The sequence below is a fragment of the Trichoplusia ni genome, chromosome 6 (assembly GCF_003590095.1).
Source record: "Trichoplusia ni isolate ovarian cell line Hi5 chromosome 6, tn1, whole genome shotgun sequence".
Taxonomy (NCBI): Eukaryota; Metazoa; Arthropoda; class Insecta; order Lepidoptera; family Noctuidae; genus Trichoplusia; species Trichoplusia ni.
Window position 1 is genome coordinate 6,212,377 of NC_039483.1, and position 21,558 is coordinate 6,233,934.

Here is a 21,558-nt window from a genome sequence, read left to right on the forward strand (position 1 = left end):
CAGCTAAAATTGACATCACAGGGATTTTGGATATCCACTAATGGATTTTACAATTGTTTTGATTTTTTTCTTTCTAAGAATAATATTTCCTTCTATAAATTAAACTTGCACTGGTAGGTATGGTAGAGAGTAACACGGAATAGAGAATTGTAGAAGTATTTGGGATTCTTCTTTGCCAGAAAAAAGGCCCAATATAAGCCAAAACTATGCTTCTAAATTTTTCTTAATATGATAGACAAAAATACCATATTATTTAATTTCAATAAGCTCAATGTTACATTCAGGTCATCTGTAAGCATTTTATTGTGCTCTCAGTATAAAATAACGTGTACTTTATGCGGGTTGGTTTCGTTCTATACGGGTCAGTGACGTGAATGTTAATATAACCGTCAGTGGCGCCCACATTATTAAACGCTTATTCAGACCGCGGTAGAGACCAGGACATTTTTGACCTCAGAGAAATTGATCGCTGTCAGATGAAGTTGTATAATGAGGGAAATATTATAAACATTAAGTACATTTACAACTAAAATAACAAAAAGTTTTAGGAACAGTAAGTTTATCACTTACAGAAAAACATAGGAACTCACACACACCCACTAAAAAAAGGTGATTAAACGTTTATTTCTTGAATTGATTGAACAGACATTGCTTTAATGTAAAGTTGATATCATAAAATATGGTTACGTGACGTTTGATGTAAAACGAAAATTAGACAGCCCAATTGATAACCGATTTTGTGAGTTTAAAAAGATATAAACCCAAATGTGATCTACATCAAGGACATAAAGCTATAAAACAATTATTTAAATCACATAGACAAATACACCCAGAAAAATGGCAAGCATTCATGGATCACACAAACGCTTGTCCTACGCAGAGATCGAACTCGCGGCATTTCGCGCTTAGTGGGTTTGCTAACCTCAACCACTAGGCTATCCGTGCAGTCAAACTGTAATACTATAAACAAAGTATTTATTTTAATATAATGATTGATAACAGGCCGGATTGTCCCATCCAAAGGCATTGGGTGGAATTAGCTATAGGATTATGTAATTACTAATACCACTAACATCGCATATAAGCTTTTTCTGTTACTAACTCACTAACAACGTATTGACTACTGTTGAGTCTGAAATAAAGAAATTTTATTTTATTTTAATACCCAAATACCAGTTAAGTCTGTTACAATTTCAAATTCAAATCCAAAGGTCATTACCACCAATGACACAGATGACAATCGTCTGGCATCGGACTTAAGTTTAATACCGCAGACGATAAAAAACTTTCAAAGATTAAAATTTTCTCTCAATACAAAAGCAAAACATTTCCAAACGAAGTGTTTCCAAAAATAAATCTCACAAAGGTCGTGCATGTGTATTTTCCATAATAATTTGCCCGTCGACAAAAATAGCCGTTTAGCAGACGGCCTATTATCATGCCCTAGGGATGGGTTTTCCCAAATGGCACAAGCATAACCTTTTCAGACGATTTTGCTCTTCAGCAGTTTCGGACAAGTTATGAAAATTTGCCCAACTACTTGTAGTTCTGAAGTTCTATTATTGTGTGTTGATTATTACAGAACTTTGTTGTCTTGTTTGTGTAGTGGACTGTCGTGTAATAAATTGCTGTTATATTGTTCTGAAGTTTGCTTGATGTGGCTTTTTGTACGTCTGATTACTTTATTTAAACGGTTACGTATGATGTTGGTGTTTTCGGCTCGTTTGCCCTATTAAACGTTTTGTTGCGAGGCATAATTTTATGAGAAAATACTTTATTTTGGTCACGTAATAATACTAATAATATTTCATAACTGCTATACAGCGCCATCTAGTCTCAAACTAAGCAAAGCTTGTATTATGAGCCTAGTGCTCATAATACAAGCTTTGCTTCACTACTGATAACAATACTTATATATTTCTGTATGTAACATATTGTTGATAATTTACATTCAGACACAGAATAAATTATCGTTCTCATCAAAGAAACATTTTGTCTTGGGTGGGAATCGAACAAATACCTCCGGTATAGCAGTCAATGCCACTAGTCACTCGACCAATAGGCCAGTTAAATATGGTTGTTTGGCTCTCAAACTCAAAGTATCAAGCTATCTCAAGATTATAGCACGATGCCTTAGTTTTTAATACATCCAAAAAAAAGCAATCCTCTAAAAATTAACTAACAATCGAATCATTTTTTTCCATAAATCTTCTTAACGAGGAAATTGCAAAAAAGTCCTCCGTCAGATGGTGTAGGAAATTGGTTCTGATGCAGGAAACCGATTGAGGAAGATTTTACGTTATTTTATTACTAAGAAAAAACAATTGAAAGATAATTATTAAAAATGAAGCTAATTATGAATGATAGGTATTCAATAGGCGGCTTTGTTATGGCAGTTATAAAAAAATACGGTTTGTGATAAAAGAATAAAGTCTTAAGGCCCTTGTGACCCTACTTTCGGTTGTAAAATCCTGCTGATCTTCAAAGTACGTAAATCCATGCCCAATAAAATGTTAACTTACGAGTTCTTCATCTTATAGGAGCCAATAAGGATAAATATAGATGATGCATGGAGATGTATGGTTTTCTTATTCCAGATTTGTTTTGCTATAGTGAATTGTGGAATATATTCAAAGGTAGATTGATAATAACTGTATCTTACGACCTTTGTCTATCTTCGGACATTTTATCCCTCTCATGAACGGCAGTTACTTGCTCATCAGTGGTCTACACGATAAATGAGGTTATTTTTCCAGTTCCGTAGGTGTGCGGGTTATAATAAGAAAATAATGCTTTAAAATGTTTCTGTTTAGAGATTTTTTTCATAACAATTTAGAATTTCCAGACAAAAAGATGTCTGGAAAGAATTCCATTTCTTTAAAAAATGTACAAATTATGTGATATTAATTATTTTGGAATTTATGACCTTTCAAATGGTTATTAAGAAATTTATCCAAAAATGTAAAAGGCGATTGACGTTTCAACGCCTCACAAATTTAACTAAGCAAAAAGCTCAATCACCCTCCAAAAAAATACAAACTACTTAATATTTTTCAGAACTTCGAATATTTGTTCTCTTCCATCCTTAGGCCCTCACGTACAGATCTTAATTGGTATCTAACTGTGGTAATACGTCAGTCACGTCCTACAGGGCTTTTGAAACGCGAATCAAATTTACATGTCAAACAAATCGTTAGAGATTAACGCAATTACAACTCAGGTTATTATAAAGCCTACGATGTAATTATATTCGAAGATGACAAGCTGTTGAACTTTGATACTATGAAACTCTTAAGTCATTGCTGGGGTTAATATTGATTGAAGCTTGTATGGAAATTATACTCTACAATAATCTTAATAGAAACTGAAATGTGCCAACCGCTGGAAAAGAGTGATATTTCCCAGTTATATTTCTCATGAGTCTTTAGTTACTTTTGAGTTACTCATGATTTTTTTTATGCTTCGTTCAAAATGTAATGACAAAACCAAAACAATTTCAATTTGCAATCTAATACATGTTTACAACAGCAATGTTAGTGGAGATTTTAAAGCTGATGTCATGACAAAAAACGTGAATGAATTAAGATAAATACGAGTATTACTCGTAACTTTCCTAAGTCATTCAACCAAATGTGAATACTGGAAAAGACTGTACTAGGTACTGAGCTCTTGACGCTTCCCTAGTAAATATGAATTGTTTGTTACCACTTGAAATGCAAAATGAAATGTAATTACTAAACGGACAAAGGACAAGGGAAAATTACGAGGGTTCCTCGTTTCTGTATGGGTCTGTCAAAATAATTTAATTAATTTGTGACAACAATTCTATGAGAATAACGAATCATTTAATTAAATAACGGGCTAGGCTTAAAATAATTTACATATATATATCTAAACACACTTTTTATTATTACATGATGCAACGGTTTACGCACGAGTATTAACTAGTCGGGCAATCCCGATAAAAACGCGTGAATAAACCGTCAACGCTTGATAATAAATAATTCTCACGATAGTTACTATAAGAACACTTTTTATTGTTTCAGAATGGAAATGACATGAGTGACACGAAAAAATTACCAAAGATGAAAATTTAGAAAAATCGAAGATGAACAATGAAAATTCGTATGAAAATAAAGACGTGACGGTGAAAATGAAAACGTACGGAGACATTTCATTGAAATGTGTTATTGTACTGGGTTTATAAGGTTCTAGTAATAATGTGTGAAGATAAAGAGGTACTGAAATATACCCGTAAGGTTGTGGGTCGGATTGTTAGTGAAAAGGAGATAAAACGGACGAGATAAAGGTAAGGATTTCAAATATTTTTGTAGAGAAAATAGTGTTATGAAAAAAAAATACAAGGAATAAATTACTGCTTAGTGATAGTAAAAAAAACGACCTGACTGGAGATGAGAGGCATCGGCAAAACTGTTATTGTACTGCATGCACTTAGCCAAAACATATTTTTAAATTACATGTGTATTAGGTTTCATTTCATTTTGGTATGCTTTTATTTTTTTTTAATTCATTGAGTCTCTATTAAGCCTTTTTTATGACTTTAACACAAAAAGCATCATCTGTTTCATTAACTTTGTTTTTAAAATTGACTTCTTTATAATTTTAATTCTCAAAAATCATTACATTCACTTAAACATTCGTGTAATTTATTTACGAATATTAATAAATCAAATTCTTTAAGTGTTGAATTTGGCTCATAAAGTCTCCTCGCGCCTCATTTAGCCAAAATAAGTGAAGATTTTACAAGAAAATTCTGAGAAGCCACGCAAATATTATTTTTGTACTTACGCCTCTGGCTTTTAAATATTTATTTTCCTGGTCATTTTGCTAAAGAATGAATTAACTTCCCCGTTCTGAAATGCAAATATTTTATCTTTCCGTCTAAAAGATCTTTTTTTTTGAAAAGGCTAATTTTTGTGACGAATCTTTTGGTATTTAAAACTGCTTAGTATTTTACTTGGTTCATTCTGGTTTATTTTTACTGCTGTGGAACAAACATTACTATCATATTTAGTGGTTACTGACCTTCTGTCTCCATTCTCTCCAGGCAGTTTATTACAAGATCTCTTTCTTCCTCTCCCATGACCCGTTGTAGTTTTAGTACCACAAAGGTTGTATTCAAGTAAATCTCACTCGAATTTGTTTATCAGTTAATCTTTGTTCGAAGATTGAATAATGTTCCGTTTTATTGAAGAAAATTGAGTTACAATCGTTTATCTCGTTAATGTATCATATTTTATTCACCAAGTCGTAGGTGTTCAATAAATTTCAATACAAGTCGAGCAGAGTTTAAGGAGACTTTTTTTTAATTCTTTTGTTGTACTGAATAATTTTGTGGTGTCAGATTAATGGAAAACGTTACTAGTAGGAAATTGATTTGTGGTTTAGGTTAATGGCTGCAATTTCTGCATATCTGGTGCTTAATACTTTTGGGAAAAGAACAAAAAAATATTTTCAATTCCTGAAGATTTAAAAGTTTTTTGCTTAGTATTTTCTTTTCTTAAATATACTCGTAATAATGATATTAATTTTAATTAGTTTTATTACCTAGCATGTCTTCCATTGAAACGAATCTTTGCATATGATTAAATATTTTTCATGACTTAATATTAAAAGCAACTTATACGAAAACAATGCTGATGGGTCTCCGGTACAAACTGTTCATCGTTATTACGTTAAAGTATGTTTTCGACGTTATTATATTTTACAATGTTGACTCAATATTTAATGGTAACAAGAAAACTGTTTTCAATTTAATATTTTCATTTTGTAAACGTCGTTTGTAGCTTTTGAGGTCATTCTATTATTCAACAGAATTTTTAATTCCTTTAAAGCAGATTAAGTAAAAAATTCCAAAGCCTACAATGAAATATTTTGAACGTTATTTTGAAGTATAAATAATTTCTAGAGAATATCTTTCGAAGAAAAAACATTACATAAAAATAAAGAAATATAAAAAAAAAGATGTTATCCTTTTCTCAAACCTACAAATCTCGTGAAATTTTGTGTGCATACAAAGTTTCACGAGAATCGGTCATACTGTGTTTAAAGAGTTTGATATTAGATAATATGTTTACGTACGTTCCTTGATCTAAGAGTGTTTTTGCTGATAAGAAAGCCTCTCTTCTTCTTCTCTCTCTTTAAATTTTCAGTATTTTAATTCCGAATTTGTTCACCAGGCAACTACTTATGGATCCCGAAAATTTAACCCACCACGCTGTACTAAGCGCGACGGCCAACGCGACTGTCAACGGTACAGTCGCGGAGGCCGATAGCGATGGCTTGACACATAGCATCTTCTTCAAACTGAGGGTTGCTGTGTTGCTGATCATCATCATTATGGCGGTGCTCGGCAACATGCTCGTCATTGTCAGTGTTATGAGGCACAGGTAAGCTATGACAATGAAACTGTAGTAGCCCGTAGTAATAAATGAGTCTGTTATATTCTGTCACGGTTAAACTTATTGAGAATCTAACCTGTCCTCGCAAACTACGTACCGCGCAACCGTCGGTGATATAAAACAGATATTTTTTTTACATCTTGTAACTTTTCCACATTATATCAAAGTTCAAACATTCCATTGACTTGCACGAAAATAAGACAAATGATGAAAACTACACATAACACTTCGAAAGTAAGTAAAAACAACAACAGTCATTAAATAGTCGTAAAAAGTGCTTGATATCCCAAAGATTTATAACCAAACTAAAACTAATTAAACACCAACAAAGATTCTAGAACAGCAGTAAAGTTATAAATGAATAAGATTATAGCGATCCTTTAAAATAATAAGCCATTAATAATACTGAGGAAGTTTTCATACTCCATTATTATTTGAAAATTGGCTAAATTAAACTCACAAGTATAATTAATGAAGATAACTGTCTGTTAGTCATAATAATTTATGAATTATATCATCAAAGTCAAATTAAGTCGGTCTCGTCTTAAGTGGGGTCATCTTACCCTGCTGAAGCGAAGCCTGGGAATAATTAAAAGTATCTTTAGTTAACAATCAGGGTTTAATGAAGACACGTTTATAGACTACGATATTTGACATTGATTTAGGCCGATGTGGATCTTTAAAAACTTCTTGATTTAATTTAAAAAAAAAGTATCCCGAACTAAGGAACATAATTATTGTGTCGCGGGGGGTTTCGCAAACATAAATATCATGCATAATGACACTCAGACTCAGAACAAGCATTCGCGAATCACGCAAATACTTGTCCTACGCGGGGATCCAACCCGAGACACGACGCGCACTTTAGTTTTCTCGTGGTAACCTCAACCACTCGGCTATCTGTGCAGTCATTCATTCAGTCGGAGCAGTGTACTCAACTTGGCCGACCTACGTAAAGTACATAGATATGATACAGGAAAACAAGAAAGTTTTGCTGACGACTACTAAAACCTTCAAAGCAGTTTAGTATGAACTGAGTCTCACCATTAACTAACATCTCCATTTATGAGAACTACCATAAAAGCTTTACCACCTAAAAATATGAGTACACTTCCAGCTAGTTTTCCTCAAACTTACATCCGACGTAATATAACCCTTAAAATGCCTCCCACGTTGAGTGAGCCAACCCCATCAAACCCGGTCGTTACAACTTTCGTCCGAGCAATCAAAACTTTCCTTCCCTTTTTCTTGTCAGCATCAGTTTATTTGGAAAATGTACTACTCGTCGACAAGGTTGGACAAATGACTTTATTATTCACGGAAATTTTACCCCAAGGCATTCGATTATGAATTCTTAGTTTTCTCAATGTATTTGCAACATTTCCTTATCTTTAATGGAATTACTTTGACTTATCTCTAATTCAGTCATAAGCTTGATAGAAAAAAAATGAAAATGCTGTCATTCATTTTTCATTAATGTGTTAACTTATAAACATTGGCTGATTATAATTTAATTTAATAATGAAAATTATCTCATCTAAGGAACACATGTATTGACAGCACTGATAGCCGAGTAATTGAAGTAACCTCGTCCTTCCCACTGTCGTGGATTCGATCGTAAATGAAACCCTCTACGTTACAAGGATTAAATTCCGAAATGCGGGAGTCAAATTCTGCGCGTATACATTTGGGAGACATCCTCACGGAATAAAAAATACAAGACACCTGCTAATGCATTATAACAAAAATTCCCATTTCTAAAAACTTCATATTACAACACCCACGGGTGTAAATATTATGTCTAGCGGGTGTAATAAAGACAAATTCTGTTTAATATGTTTGTTAATTAGTGCCTCTGTGCTCTGATGGGACAGTAGTAATTAATTGTGATTATGTGATCCACAGTTCGGCTTGTTTGTTCAATTAAATCAGCAAAAAATGACAAAAATTGGTAGTGTTTTCCTGTTTAATAGCCATTATTAAGTGGACATGAGTATTACTAGCTTTGGGCAGCGTTTAGCCACTGACGTTGAATTAGAGCAAAGAGGAATAGATTGTTATTATGTATTCAATGGTTCGTTTTGACATAATCGGCGACGTTACGAGTATGCATTGCAAAGACCCTTATAAATAACTTTAATTTTTGTCAGTCTAGAACTCGTAGTGCATCTGCTACCAAACATGTTTATTTATATGTACATGTTAATGTATATGTACATACTTATATATCCTTATTTCTTAACCAGGAAACTCCGTGTGATCACCAACTACTTCGTGGTGTCTCTCGCATTCGCCGACATACTAGTGGCCATGGTGGTGATGCCATTCAACTTCAGCGTCCAGTTCTACAACAGCTGGCAGTACGGGCCCACGATATGCGACCTGTGGAACTCCTCAGACGTTTATTTTACTTCCACGTCGATATTGCATCTGTGCTGCATATCAGTCGACAGATATTATGCTATCGTGAAACCGTTGAAGTATCCTATCAAGATGACTAAGAAGGTTGGTTTATAATATTTTATTTATTTACTTTAAGGTAAGTTTCCTTTATAGTTGTACGTCATTGACGCTTCCAAAACCTTAAGACAAAATTTATTTTAATTTCGTAAAGAAAGACATCACCTGGTAGGTACTCGTTTTTTATTTGATATCTAGTCGACAAGATAATTGACCTAATCATGGTCAGTTTAACAGAATGAGCTGTTTATCTGAAAATCAAAAACATTATCGCTTAAGCGATCAACCGTAATATGAATTTTTCAGATGAATAAATACATGAGCAATGAGTTGACAGACGCGAATTCATTATGATTGGCTGGTAATTATGAATTTATGAATCTTTATTTTCCGGAAAATATCTTACATTAACATATTTTCCTCAAAAAAAAATACTCGCAAAAATTATTCATTTCGAATCTACTGAATAATTTACGTTTTGAACATTTATGACATTACAGGTTACAAAAAGATTTTCTTTTCAGCTTGCCAATATAGCATTTAAAATCACTTAAACCTTAAATACGTTCAACTTTGCTGCCATTGTCAATACTTTAAAAGCAAATTATAAGCAGTAGCCACAAAAGCTTTTAATAGGAATATTTAAATTAATAATTTGAGTGCAGTTATCAAAATAGAGGCGTTGTCATTCGAGCAATTTGTTTTAAGTGTTTTAGCTATGTTTTAGCTATAGAACATATTATTTGATTGGTTTATTTAATCGAAAGGCTTGTTGTTTTGGTTTTTCCAAGATTTGGGGGACAAAAACATATTGTCTTGCCTAATTAACTAGTTTCGTCGACTAAATAAATATAAAATGCTACTCTCAAATGATTAAATAATTTAATTTCTTTCAGATGGCATTCGTCATGTTAGCGGCAACATGGTTAAGTCCAATCACAATATCATACGTACCAATATTCATGGGCTGGTACACGACCAGCGACCATTTGAAAGTCCAAAGAGCTGACGAGTGCGAATTCAAAGTCAACAAACCGTACGCAGTAATATCCAGTTCCATCTCATTCTGGATACCATGCACCATAATGTTATTCACGTACTATGCTATATTCAAAGAAGCTAATCGTCAAGAGAAGAATCTTCATGCCAGAGCTGGGAATGCGATGCTCATGCACAGACATTCACGTGAAGTGGGCGACAAAAATGGTGCTCTTCACATTAGCGCGACAACGCCCACCAAAGACAGAAACATCCTTAAAATGAAGAGGGAACACAAGGCAGCGAGGACCCTCGGCATCATCATGGGCGCTTTCATCCTCTGCTGGCTCCCCTTCTTCCTCTTCTACGTGTCTACTTCTTTGTGTGACTCGTGCAAGTGCCCCGAAGTTATAACAGCCATCATGTTTTGGACTGGCTACTTCAACTCGGCGTTAAACCCGATTATCTACGCGTATTTCAATAGAGACTTCCGTAATGCGTTTAAGAACACTTTAGCGTGTGCGTTCTGTAGTTTTTGTAGGCGGAGTGCATCAGACTTAGATGCCATGGAGCGGTTAGATAGAAGAGGTTCCGCGCAACTGAGGGTACCAGTGCCCTCCAGACGAACGTCGGATTTGGCATCGCTTTGAATTTCGTCAAAGTGCGAAGTGACAGCAGTTTGAGAGGCCTAGAAACGTCTCAACGAAATATTTAAGGACTTACGTGTACTTATTCCCAAAGTTGATGTGATTTATTTAAAATCGTCGTGTTATATGTAAATTGTATAGTAGGTTATACGTTTTGTATTTAGATGTATCTCTTGTAAACTAAAATGAATAATTTTCATTTTTGATAATTGTAATTAATTATTGATTCTTAACCAAAGAAGTTTTTGTTTGTAACTTTTTATTATGTTTATATAGTCTTCTAGCACAAACGGATATGTTTCCTTTATCGTTTTAATAAAAAATAAATTAAAACAAAGGTTTTGTTGCCTTTTAGTGAAATGTAAATGGATTTTGTAGTTATTAAAGAGTGTATCTTTATGGTACAGTTTCAGTGAATAAAGTCAAAAGGCATTGAAAGCCTTATTATAAAACACCTAAATATTTAGAATACAGAATAGTTGATATATAAATGTCTGAAATCTAACTTTATTTGTAACTGTGTCGCAAAACGAGATTCGTTAGATAAATAGTACGTAATGCAATATTAATAGTAAAAGTTGTAAATATTTATAAAAGTCATAAAAAAATTAATTTTAAGATTTAGATCAGTTTTAATTAACATAAGTATAGATCGAAAAATACATACATATTATTAAAATCTGTAACTAGCAAAACGTTATTATTTAATTTCATTTTTACATGTCATTTTCATTTTTATTTAGATACCAATGAAAATATCAAAAATTTTGTAAAATAGAATCATTCCATATAAAACCTTTTAAAGTCATTTAATAATAATAAAAAAATAGGCTGTTTTATATTTACAGGCCTAAGAATAGATTTTATTTATGAAAGGAGGCCAAAGTGTTGTAAATATTAGAAAATATAACATTAAATAAATTATTCATAGTTTTAAATATGAAGTCGTAGTTAGTGAGTAAAATTAATGGTAAGTAATAATTATTGAAATATTTAAATAAATAAAAATATGGTTTTATTGGTTTTGATGAAAAATATATAATTGTCCTTAGGAGTACATAGGTAATAAATGTAATTATGTAGAATAAAAAATCATAATAAATTAAAGTACGAGTTTTCAAACACTACAATAGTATATTACAATTAAATTTTTATTTTCATTTTTAATAAAATACACTGTATTTTATTGTTCAGAACAAATATAAAATAAGTTTCATTTTTGTAACCTTTAATATTGTTTTTAGTAAAATTTTGTAAATAATAATTAATAGTCAGACTTGTAAGTTAACATCTTAGTAATAAAATAGTATTATCAAGTCACTTAGGATTAATAATTACGATTTTATTTAAATTTAAATAGGAAGATACTATAATGGGGACAAATAACGCTTCAATAGAGAAAAAAAAAAGGATTTTAAAATAATTATTATTGTCGTGCTACGGTAAATAACAAACCTATTAGATTTGATGTGTCAGTGTTGTGTCAAAACTCATCGTTTTAAAATAATATAGTTGTATGGGATTATTAGCTTGATAATATTGGCACTATCCGCTTTTTCAATACACTTGACTTTATCAAAGGCTTTTAACTAAATACAAATCTTCAGGGACATTTGAATGTTATGTATTAGAATTGTCAGACAAATATTTACGGCATACAGAATGTTTTTTTTTGGGAATTCATAGTAAAGAAATTCAAGTATCAAGTATTCAAAATCAAGTATCAAATGGTTTTTTGTTAATCTTCTTGCATATTTTACTTGGCTTTGATAAAGTGTGTATTGAGTACTTATAATTTCCTACTTCCAAAGATATCTAACATTAATTTCTATCGTGTCAATGTCCATGTTAACCATTTTAGATAGTATTTCCGCGTTCACACACAGTTAAGAATTGTTGGTTAAATAATAAATATATATGTTTTATAAAAATATATACTTACCTCTGTTTTCTGTCAATATTTTTTTGTATTTTATAATGATATCTTTTGTTTAACAAAAGTAGTAAATTCTTTACATCAAGGTATTGATTTTTGGGTGAATTTTTTATTTAAACAACAATTCTTACCATAAATTTCGCTATTGTAAATTCAATGTGTCTTCCTTTTGAATAAGTAACATAGGCTCAAAATATGTGTAAAATACTAGATGAAATTTAGCTTATAACATTTTAGTAAAAATAATAATATAATATAACCAATTTTTAGTGTTGTAGTATGTGTATATTATAAAAGAGCACGTACGGGCTGTAATTGTAAAAAAAAAGTAATAATAAATGGTTGTGACTTCTATAGATATTACAACTAACTTTCTAACAATATAAATCATATCTGAAGAAAACTATTAATATTAAAAAGAACCCTGGTTTCGTAAAAGTTTACTCCAATTTCTAATCTATATTATTTAAATTTTTAAACCTAAATATTGAATTGAAATTAAAATTTCAATTACGCACAGAAATTAAAATTAAAATAGCAATTATGATGTATAAAAATAATAATTGCTATTTTATTTTGAATAATATTTAAATTATATCTATTTTTCTTTTAATATCCGTCCATTAATTTGTTTTAATTCGTTGTGATCTGTTTCTACTAGTTGAAGCCTGTTAGCTTGTTGTGATTTTTAAAAAATAATATGTGTTAGAGATTTGTAGACAAGAATCTATGTGAACTATCAAATACATTATAAATGTAAATAATAAATTCAATGTTTGTCAGTTTATATAATGTAGATAATAATGAAGACTTTATACCTAGACATTTATTTTACCAAATAGCTGATCCACTAGGAATTACAATGAACTAGATACACGAACAGCAATATTATGTAATAAACCGTACATACGTATAAATAAGTAGGTCTGTGTATAGATTAGTATCTTCTACATCTTTGCATCTCAAAAAAATTGTTCTGTAAGTGTGATGCGAACTTATTTAATTTTACTTAGGCCAATTGTATACAAAGCGACGCAATTCTCCAATAGCAGACCCAAACCTTGCCAAGTGACGTTAAATTCAGGAATCGTTTACGTCAATGTATGTATGCTCAAATAATCTTGTTTCGATAAATCACTTGTGATAAGTGACTTTGACTTGTCAACTCAATACATTCGGGCGTTTTCTAGTGACGTTATTGTAAATTTCGTGAGGACATAGGACTCCGACGTTGTGTTAGATCATGTTTAGTGACTACGGCTGCGCCTTAAACTATTCCGGCAATCTCAATTAATACGCGTGGGAAAACCGTTTGAGATTTTTAAAATGTTAGAAGGGCTGATGATGATTTATTTTTAGTGAATCATGCCTATGTGCAAACCTCTGTGTCTTATCTTTCCTGAGTTTGTGTAACGATGGTTCCTTGAAGATTAAATCGGTCGGTTATTAGAAATTGGCGTTGATTCGCTTAAGAGCTTTGACAAATCAGTGTTTAAAACATTTCACTTTATAATTTGACCTTCGTATCCTATACTAATGTGATAGTCGAATCATTATTCGTGATTATAATTAAATGTTACATCACAAATCATATTATTATATTCGTCTAATCTAGTTTAATCGAAGTTCAAAAAAATATGTATATTTTAATTTATTTTGTAAAGTTGTAAATATTCTGTTTATTGCCATACGTGATAAAATGTAATAAAGTAAAGGATATAATTAAATTATTTAACATATTATTATTGCTATTATGAAATTGTTTTAATTATTTGAAAATAATGATGCGTGGTGCGACTTTAACCTTTAGGTATATACCTAATATGTGCGTGTAATCAAATGCTTTTTGCAAAATAAACGAAAATTGTTTCGTATATAATATTATGTTGTTTTTATTTACATCCTGTAGAACTTTTTTCATGTGATTCTGTAGAAAAAAGTACATCCTGTACTCTAGCAAGAAACGATTTAAGAACAAAATAAATGTAGAGAGAGCTTGGGATTACACAAACATACAAATCATGTGAACAAAGACTCAGAACAAGCGTTCGTGGATCACACAGTTGCCTTGAAAACTTTACAGGATCCATCAAAACAGAGGAACTTTCTAAGATTATCTGAATTTAAGACCTAACTTTAGCCTAGCCTTCAAAACTTGGATAGTAAACTTTACGACTGTATTACTCATGTCCAAGGCTGTTTTATCTGTTTTGAAATAAACTTTGCGGTTGTTTCCGAAACTGCGATTTGAACTTACAATCTTGGGTAAAGTAGTTTAGTTTTAAGTTAAATTATTGTTATTTAAAGTTTTATTCGACTCTTTTGAACCGAGATTTTGCAGAGTTTCGTAGCTTAAGAATAAAGTCCAATGCTGCTGAAAGTAGTGTCATCATGTATCAATGAAATCATAGAGGAACTCATTATGAAAAATGAGTGTGATGGTGTCTAGCGTAGCTTAACCTGTGATCAATCCACATGTGCAGTTATAGCCTAGCCTAGTTCTTCTGGTGCATGAAATCATATTTGAAAAAAAATAATGTCAAAACATGACCCCAAAAAACCCTTTAAAATCACAGTTTTTCCCTAACATCAACTAAATTACCCATGAGGGGCATTTCCCCCAACATTTTCATCAGAACTGCAAGCTGTTACTCCAATGATGGCTGAATATATGGATATTATATGACCGCATTTTGTACAGTACTGAAGCACTTTATGACCGACAACGCATTAATGCATGCAACCGCGTTACGCATATTAATTCAGTTTTGAAATCACAAATACTAGGTTTAGAATCTGTGTTCCTTTCAACGTTTGTTTTCCGTGTTAGATACAACTGCTTTAGACATCACGGTCGAATTAAATTTCTGTAAATATAAATCAAGAGTTATTCAATAACGTATAAATTAGTCTCAATATACTGAACTAGCCGTTTCCCGCGACTTCGTCCGCGTGGTTAGAAAATATAAGTAATGATTTATACCTGCCCTGCTTTTCCACATTTTCCATTATATCTTCGCTCCTATTAGTAGCAGCGTGATGGAATATAGCCTAAAACCTTTCTCTGTGAATGGTCTATTCAACAAAAATATTTTTTCGATTTGAACCAGTAGTTCTTGAGATTAGCGCGTTCAAACAAACAAACTCTTCAGCTTTTTATATTAGTATAGATTATCTTAGTGTGATCAATGTTTTGTTAATCTCTAGATAGAGCTTGATCACAGAGGTACTTACAGAGGTGCCAGAGTAATAGCGTTCCTTTGAGAACGAAGTCCAAATAATGCAATGATAGCTCAATTTTCAAAATCAATCCAATATTTTCATCTTAGTCTGTAACTTTATATTGATTTGCAAAACAAAGGAATTTAATTTTGCTACAACTAAACAACATAAATTACGCGATACGAAAAAGAACTTTCGATTCCATCGAAATAAATTTTGGACTGCAATAAATCTCAAAAACTGTCCTCTTTAAATCCTCTAATATTCTGCTTTAATAGAAGTGGCATTTGTAGATCGCAAATTTCACATTCCTGTTTCTCTTGTAGAGACATTCTTTACGATTCAGATTTAGAAATACAAATGCTCTTTAGTGTGGTACATAGGTTATGAAAAGTTGTTACGATTTTTCAATATAGTACATAGCTGTGACCTGCCTTAAAGGCCTAATGTTAAATACAATTTATAATGTAATAGGTACAGATTTCGAGGGGTTTTTAGACTTAAATCCTATTAACAAAATTTTCTAATTTTGATACTAGAAAATGCTATTGAGTTAAAATTATAGGTAGCTGTGGAATATGGAATAAATTATCACGCAAGCTTAATGGCAATTAGCACTTGCGGGACATCATCTGAAGCTATGGCAAAATACCTCCAAAAGGAAACCTAAGAGGCATTTTCTGTCTAGTAGAGTTGTGATGGCCTGAAACAATTTGCTAGAATATGTTGTAAAGGCACCAACACTGAATAGCTTCAAAAATTGGCTAGGCGAACTTAATATCTTCAAACTGTTTGACACATGCGCATTAGATTTTTATACTAAAACATAACAATAAATAAATTTGGAGACATTCGATTTTTGTGCATTTTCTACCTTATGAAGATGTTACATAGTCGATTGCGGAAATATTTCAATATATTATAGTTTCAAAGCAGGAAACATCTTGATACGGCTTCTAAAACCATTGCATTTGATAATGTGGTTTCCAATAGCATTAAGATCTATTCTGGAACTGAATTTCCATCCATTAAGAAAATCAAAGCAGACAGAATCTATTCGATCGCGTAAATAAGGCATACGCCAACTATTTATAAGTACATAAATAGCAGGTGTGTGTGTGTTCTGCAAACAGGAATTATGCCTCAACATTTTGATCTTTAGCTTAAACGTAATTTAGTTAGAAAATAATATTTTATTAAATGAGAAATTTGTATTATGCTTTTTAAAATGTAAAAATACTTGATCAATCGTTTTTTTGCCCTACAAATGAGTTTTAGGATGTAAAAAAAAATGTTGTACTGTTTTCAGATCTCATAAATTTCATAAGAATGGTCTAGACGTTTCAGAGGAGTTCAATTCTGTACGCCGGGGCAATGTTAGATAGATTCGGATTCTTATTTTTTTATAATTATCTAGCCCTGTGTCCCACTTCTGGGTAAAGGCCTTCCCCAAATCCTTCCACGATTCTCTATTCTGGGCTTCATGGAACCGAATTATAGTTGTTGATTATAAAATCCACCATAATGTCAAAACACATTGCAATAAGATACACATGGAAATTAAAAAATAAATGTTCTAAAAGTAAATTTAGTCAGTAACGATGAAAATGACGACATGACTAATAATGACATGAAACTGGTAAAAAGTGGATCCACGATTCACGGCTAGTTTCATAAAGTATCGACTTCATGATAAACTATTTATAACTCTATTAAAATACAGTGGCAACTGAAAACTAATGTACTTGGATTATGTCCAATAAGCCAATGTTACGGACAAATTTCATTCCTTGATACTACACTTTAAATATCTTTGGGGTAACACAAGTCACTACGCGTATGAGGTATCTCTTAAGGTTATTTATTAATAATTTTTGTACACACAGAATAGTAAAAAACCAGAACGTTACACAATAATAATAAGATGTACAAGGGTGCTGATATCTCTAACAGCAGACCCGCGACAAGAGAAATTTTTATAGTTGGTATTGGCAGTTAACAGTGGGAAACTTAATAAAGTTCTACGCTGTTGACTGCCAATATCGTGCAAATGCCTTTAAAAAAGAAATATATAAATAATGATTTTTAATGTAAACTATAGAGAGTAGCTAAAAAACTGTGTTTTGCGTCATTTTGAATCTTATGCAAAGCGACGACATAAAATGCGAGTTGTTATTTGAATTTTATAGAATCGACGTGTAGATAAAATGTTCTTTTAATTTTGATCTATTTTCAGTAATCAATAAAAATAAATAAATAAAATAGGTTCAAAAAAACTTTCTACGTGACAAATACCATGTTAGTTCCAAACACGATTATTTTCTGGATGCTCGACCTTTCCTCGCGTCCTTTATAACGGAACACAGGAAGCCTATTCCTAAAGAGCCAAATATATTTTGAACACGCGTCCGGTACGATTTGACGTTGACGTAGGGTCCAATTAAATCTTGACGAGTGCTACACAAACGCTGTCATAATCCACTTGACAAACTGACCCTTAGGAGGTCACAAGGTTTTGAAGAAAAGTTTGGAAAACGTTGTAATAGATTTTTCTTTTCTTGAAAGACGATTTGTAAGTCGTGTTCAATTTTCCTATTATTGTGCTGTTGGACGTTAACAAGAAAACTTAACACCACAAAATTGAACAGAAGCTCGTGCCAGCGGAGCTTTAACCCTTGCTACCCTTGATGCGGTCAATCCGTAGATGGACCATCTTAATTATAACGAGCTCCTCCGTGTTTCGGAAGTCATACATCTTTGACAGTCGTTACGGGTAGTCAGAAGTTAGAAAGTCGGACGACCAGTCTATAAGGGGAAGAGGTAAGATAGGCAGTCGCTCCTTGTAAAACATTTGTACTTAGCTGCATCTGGTTAGACTGGAAGCCGACCCCAACATAGTAGGGAAAAGGCTAGGACGATGACTTGAAAATCATGATGATACATATACATGCAAATCACTTATTAACACTGGAAACTCCAGCCCCAACCGCTAAACCACATATCATAATACTCGAGAACACAAAAGTTAATTCCACAATTTATGAAAGTTAACGCGTAGCAGCCACGACACATAGTGTAAATTACCCCTTAAAGGGAAACTAATCTCAGTACATAAGTTCTTGGGTTAGGGAGGTGTAATATGGTTAACCTTTCGCAATATTGCCCAAGGGGGAAATCTTTTATGGTTCGTTTAAATTAGGTTAACTGGAAATATTGTTTGGGAGTACTTTTCCGTAGCTAAAACGAACGTGCTTAAAATATTGTCACATATAGTAGGCATTTGGAAACATAATGATAGTATTTCTATATCTAAAAAGATTAGTGTCAATTCAATTTTAACAATTTTTGCTTCACGATTCCAGCGCTTAGGAATTAAATTATTTTTTCACAGCCATTCAAGTAACACGTGGTAATGCGTAGGTAATGCGTAGTGATTGATTAACATTTAGCAGTTTTCCCAGTAATAGAGGATCTGAAAATAATATAATTAAAATTGCAAAATGTCATGCTAAAGACGTTTTCAAAAACTACATTTTGTTATTTTGCATTCTAGTACAATCTGTAAGTACGTCTTCACGTTGCTACAATAAAATAGATACTGACAAAAATGATGACGAAGACATAAGTTTTGGTCACTGTAGTTCTTTGATCATTCCCCGAGATCGTTAAAGTGCAATCATTTAATGCTGAATTGTATATAATGGCCTTTTTAAGCTATTTCAGCCAATGGAATTTTCAATTGATCTTACAAAATTTTACCTCAACGGACTTTGATAATGGGTTTCGCATCAATATCACTCCGTGCATAAATGTAAACTTGAACCATTGAGAGCCTCAAACCTTAAACAATTTCACATGGTTTTGTGGAGAAATCCCAACAATTTTGGGTAGTGACCAAAATGCTACTGAACATGGGTAGAATAAGATGAAAACACAGTAATCAAAATTAAAAAACGCAGCAGATTTTGAACCCGGAGAAAAAGACAAACTGCAAGATAATATGTAGATGATAAATGTTATTGGATATTCTTTTCTAATATAACCAAAAGTATGAAGTAAAATATGAAAGAACTTGAAAAAGAGAGACGCCGCTATCTAGCCGAAAAGTCTCTGTCCCTTTTCTTCAACTGCAATAATATTCGTATAAGACGTGGTTGTAGGCTTTGTGACGGGCTCTATAATTGAGTTCAGGTTTTCACTACTTCACTTGACCCTAGACGAAAGTAAAAAACGTTTAATTAATAACTCTCTTTAAAACAAAATGTTTACTTCAAAACAAATAACCTTAAGATATTATTATAGCTATACCATCCTAACTTTTATTCTTCATATTATCTTTTCTCGCACAACGCTTAATTATCTTGGCCAAAATCCAATCTCTCTAACGCGACAATGGATGACTGCGAACGAAATTAAACGTACCTTGCTTAAAGCTCTTAATTAATAATTATTCCGTAACTTATTGTAAGTATAAGGTACGGGCTATCGTTCCCTTGAGTCAACTGAGTAATGTATACGACGAGAGCTTACAAGGGAATTTTATGACAAGAATTTTGATATTCATTTGAAGTACGTGTAGTGGGGTCCTTCTTCTAAACTGTGGAAGTTTGTATTCATTCTACTTTTACTTAATAACAGTAAAAATGTCAATTCATATTGCGATTATCATGGAGCACACAGTTTTATAGATGACTTGAATGTCACCACTTCAATTTTTTTTTCATACAATTGTTTATAACATTGCAGAGCTCAGCAAGAAAGCATGTGAAAAGCTAAGAGCTACAGTTACACGACCAATGCCTGTATCATGAGGGGGAATGGAAATTTAGCATCAATACTAATAATTAAATGGAAAAGTGCAAACCGTAAGTACATTTTAATATTTTATTCCAAGAAAACTTTCGGTGTGGTATGTAAAATATACCGAAACCAAACTAGGCTAGAAATCATTTGATAACAAATCTGGAATTTAATCTGGTATTTTTTTCAATTTAACGAATATTCTAAGTTAAATAAAAATGTCAGTTACCTCCTCTCAAACCTCTTTATAATATTTGTATAACACCAAAATAGAATTTGATGTCGAAAGGCAGATGTAAAATACTTTCATGCTTATAAACCTACCCTTGCTTAATGAATCAAAGTTGGTCCTACCGAAGTTCTGACATAAATTTTACGACATATCCAAGATACTGGGACTACGGGCTGACGTTTATGTTACTAAATAACTTCTATCGAGATTGTGGAAAGTTTATGTTCCCTACGAAATTCGAACATGCAATTGGGTTATTTTTTCCGGATAGGAAACCATGAAGTTACTTTTCCTGCCTTGAGTTAATTAAATAAATAATAAATAAGTGCGGACAACATCACATACATTGTTCTGAACCCAAAGTAAGTTGCTAAAGCACTTGTGTTATGGAATTCAGATACAACAAAGGTACCACAAACACCCAGACCCGAGACAATGTAGAAATGTGAATTTTTACATTGGCCCGACCGGGGATCGAACCCGGGACCTCAGAGATAGCGACACCTTGAAACCGGTGCGTACGCCACTCGACCACGGAGGCCGTCAAATTGGACAGAATGTAAATGTAATGTAGACTTTTAGTAACTAAAACCCACCTAAATTCCTTCTTACGTGCGTTTTGTTTACCGGGAAAGCGTTAACCCTTTCGGACCTACCAACATTTTAGCAAGTTCTGCAATACTGGTTTTGCTTCCACTTGTTTTTTTTTGTTGTCTGAAGGAACTAAATCCTTGGTTTTTTATATTTTTTTCTATCACTGCCACTAACTTTACAAAAATGATAGACGACTTTTTTTATGTTGGTTATCAAAAAAAAAGTCTAATAAATTGTATCTTTGTTATACGGGAGTTTTCGCAGACA

The 21,558-nt window shown here is 32.4% G+C and overlaps 1 protein-coding gene across 1 annotated transcript; it reads left to right on the top strand.

Annotated features, from left to right (window-relative positions):
* The first annotated feature begins 4,027 nt into the window (after positions 1–4,027).
* LOC113495293 (octopamine receptor beta-2R) lies at positions 4,028–11,120 on the top strand. Its single transcript, XM_026873962.1, has 4 exons — positions 4,028–4,309; positions 6,201–6,410; positions 8,669–8,927; positions 9,779–11,120. Exons 2-4 carry the CDS (start codon positions 6,211–6,213, stop codon positions 10,508–10,510), a joined length of 1,191 nt encoding a protein of 396 aa, XP_026729763.1. The 5' UTR covers positions 4,028–4,309; positions 6,201–6,210; the 3' UTR covers positions 10,511–11,120.
* Positions 11,121–21,558: the final 10,438 nt, after the last annotated feature.

Excerpts from the sequence above, each read along its gene's own strand:
- LOC113495293 (XM_026873962.1), top strand. The coding sequence starts at position 6,211 with ATGGATCCCGAAAATTTAACCCACCACGCTGTACTAAGCGCGACGGCC. Across the intron at positions 6,411-8,668 it reads GTCAGTGTTATGAGGCACAG|GAAACTCCGTGTGATCACCA; the intron begins GTAAGCTATGAC and ends TTTCTTAACCAG. Across the intron at positions 8,928-9,778 it reads CTATCAAGATGACTAAGAAG|ATGGCATTCGTCATGTTAGC; the intron begins GTTGGTTTATAA and ends AATTTCTTTCAG.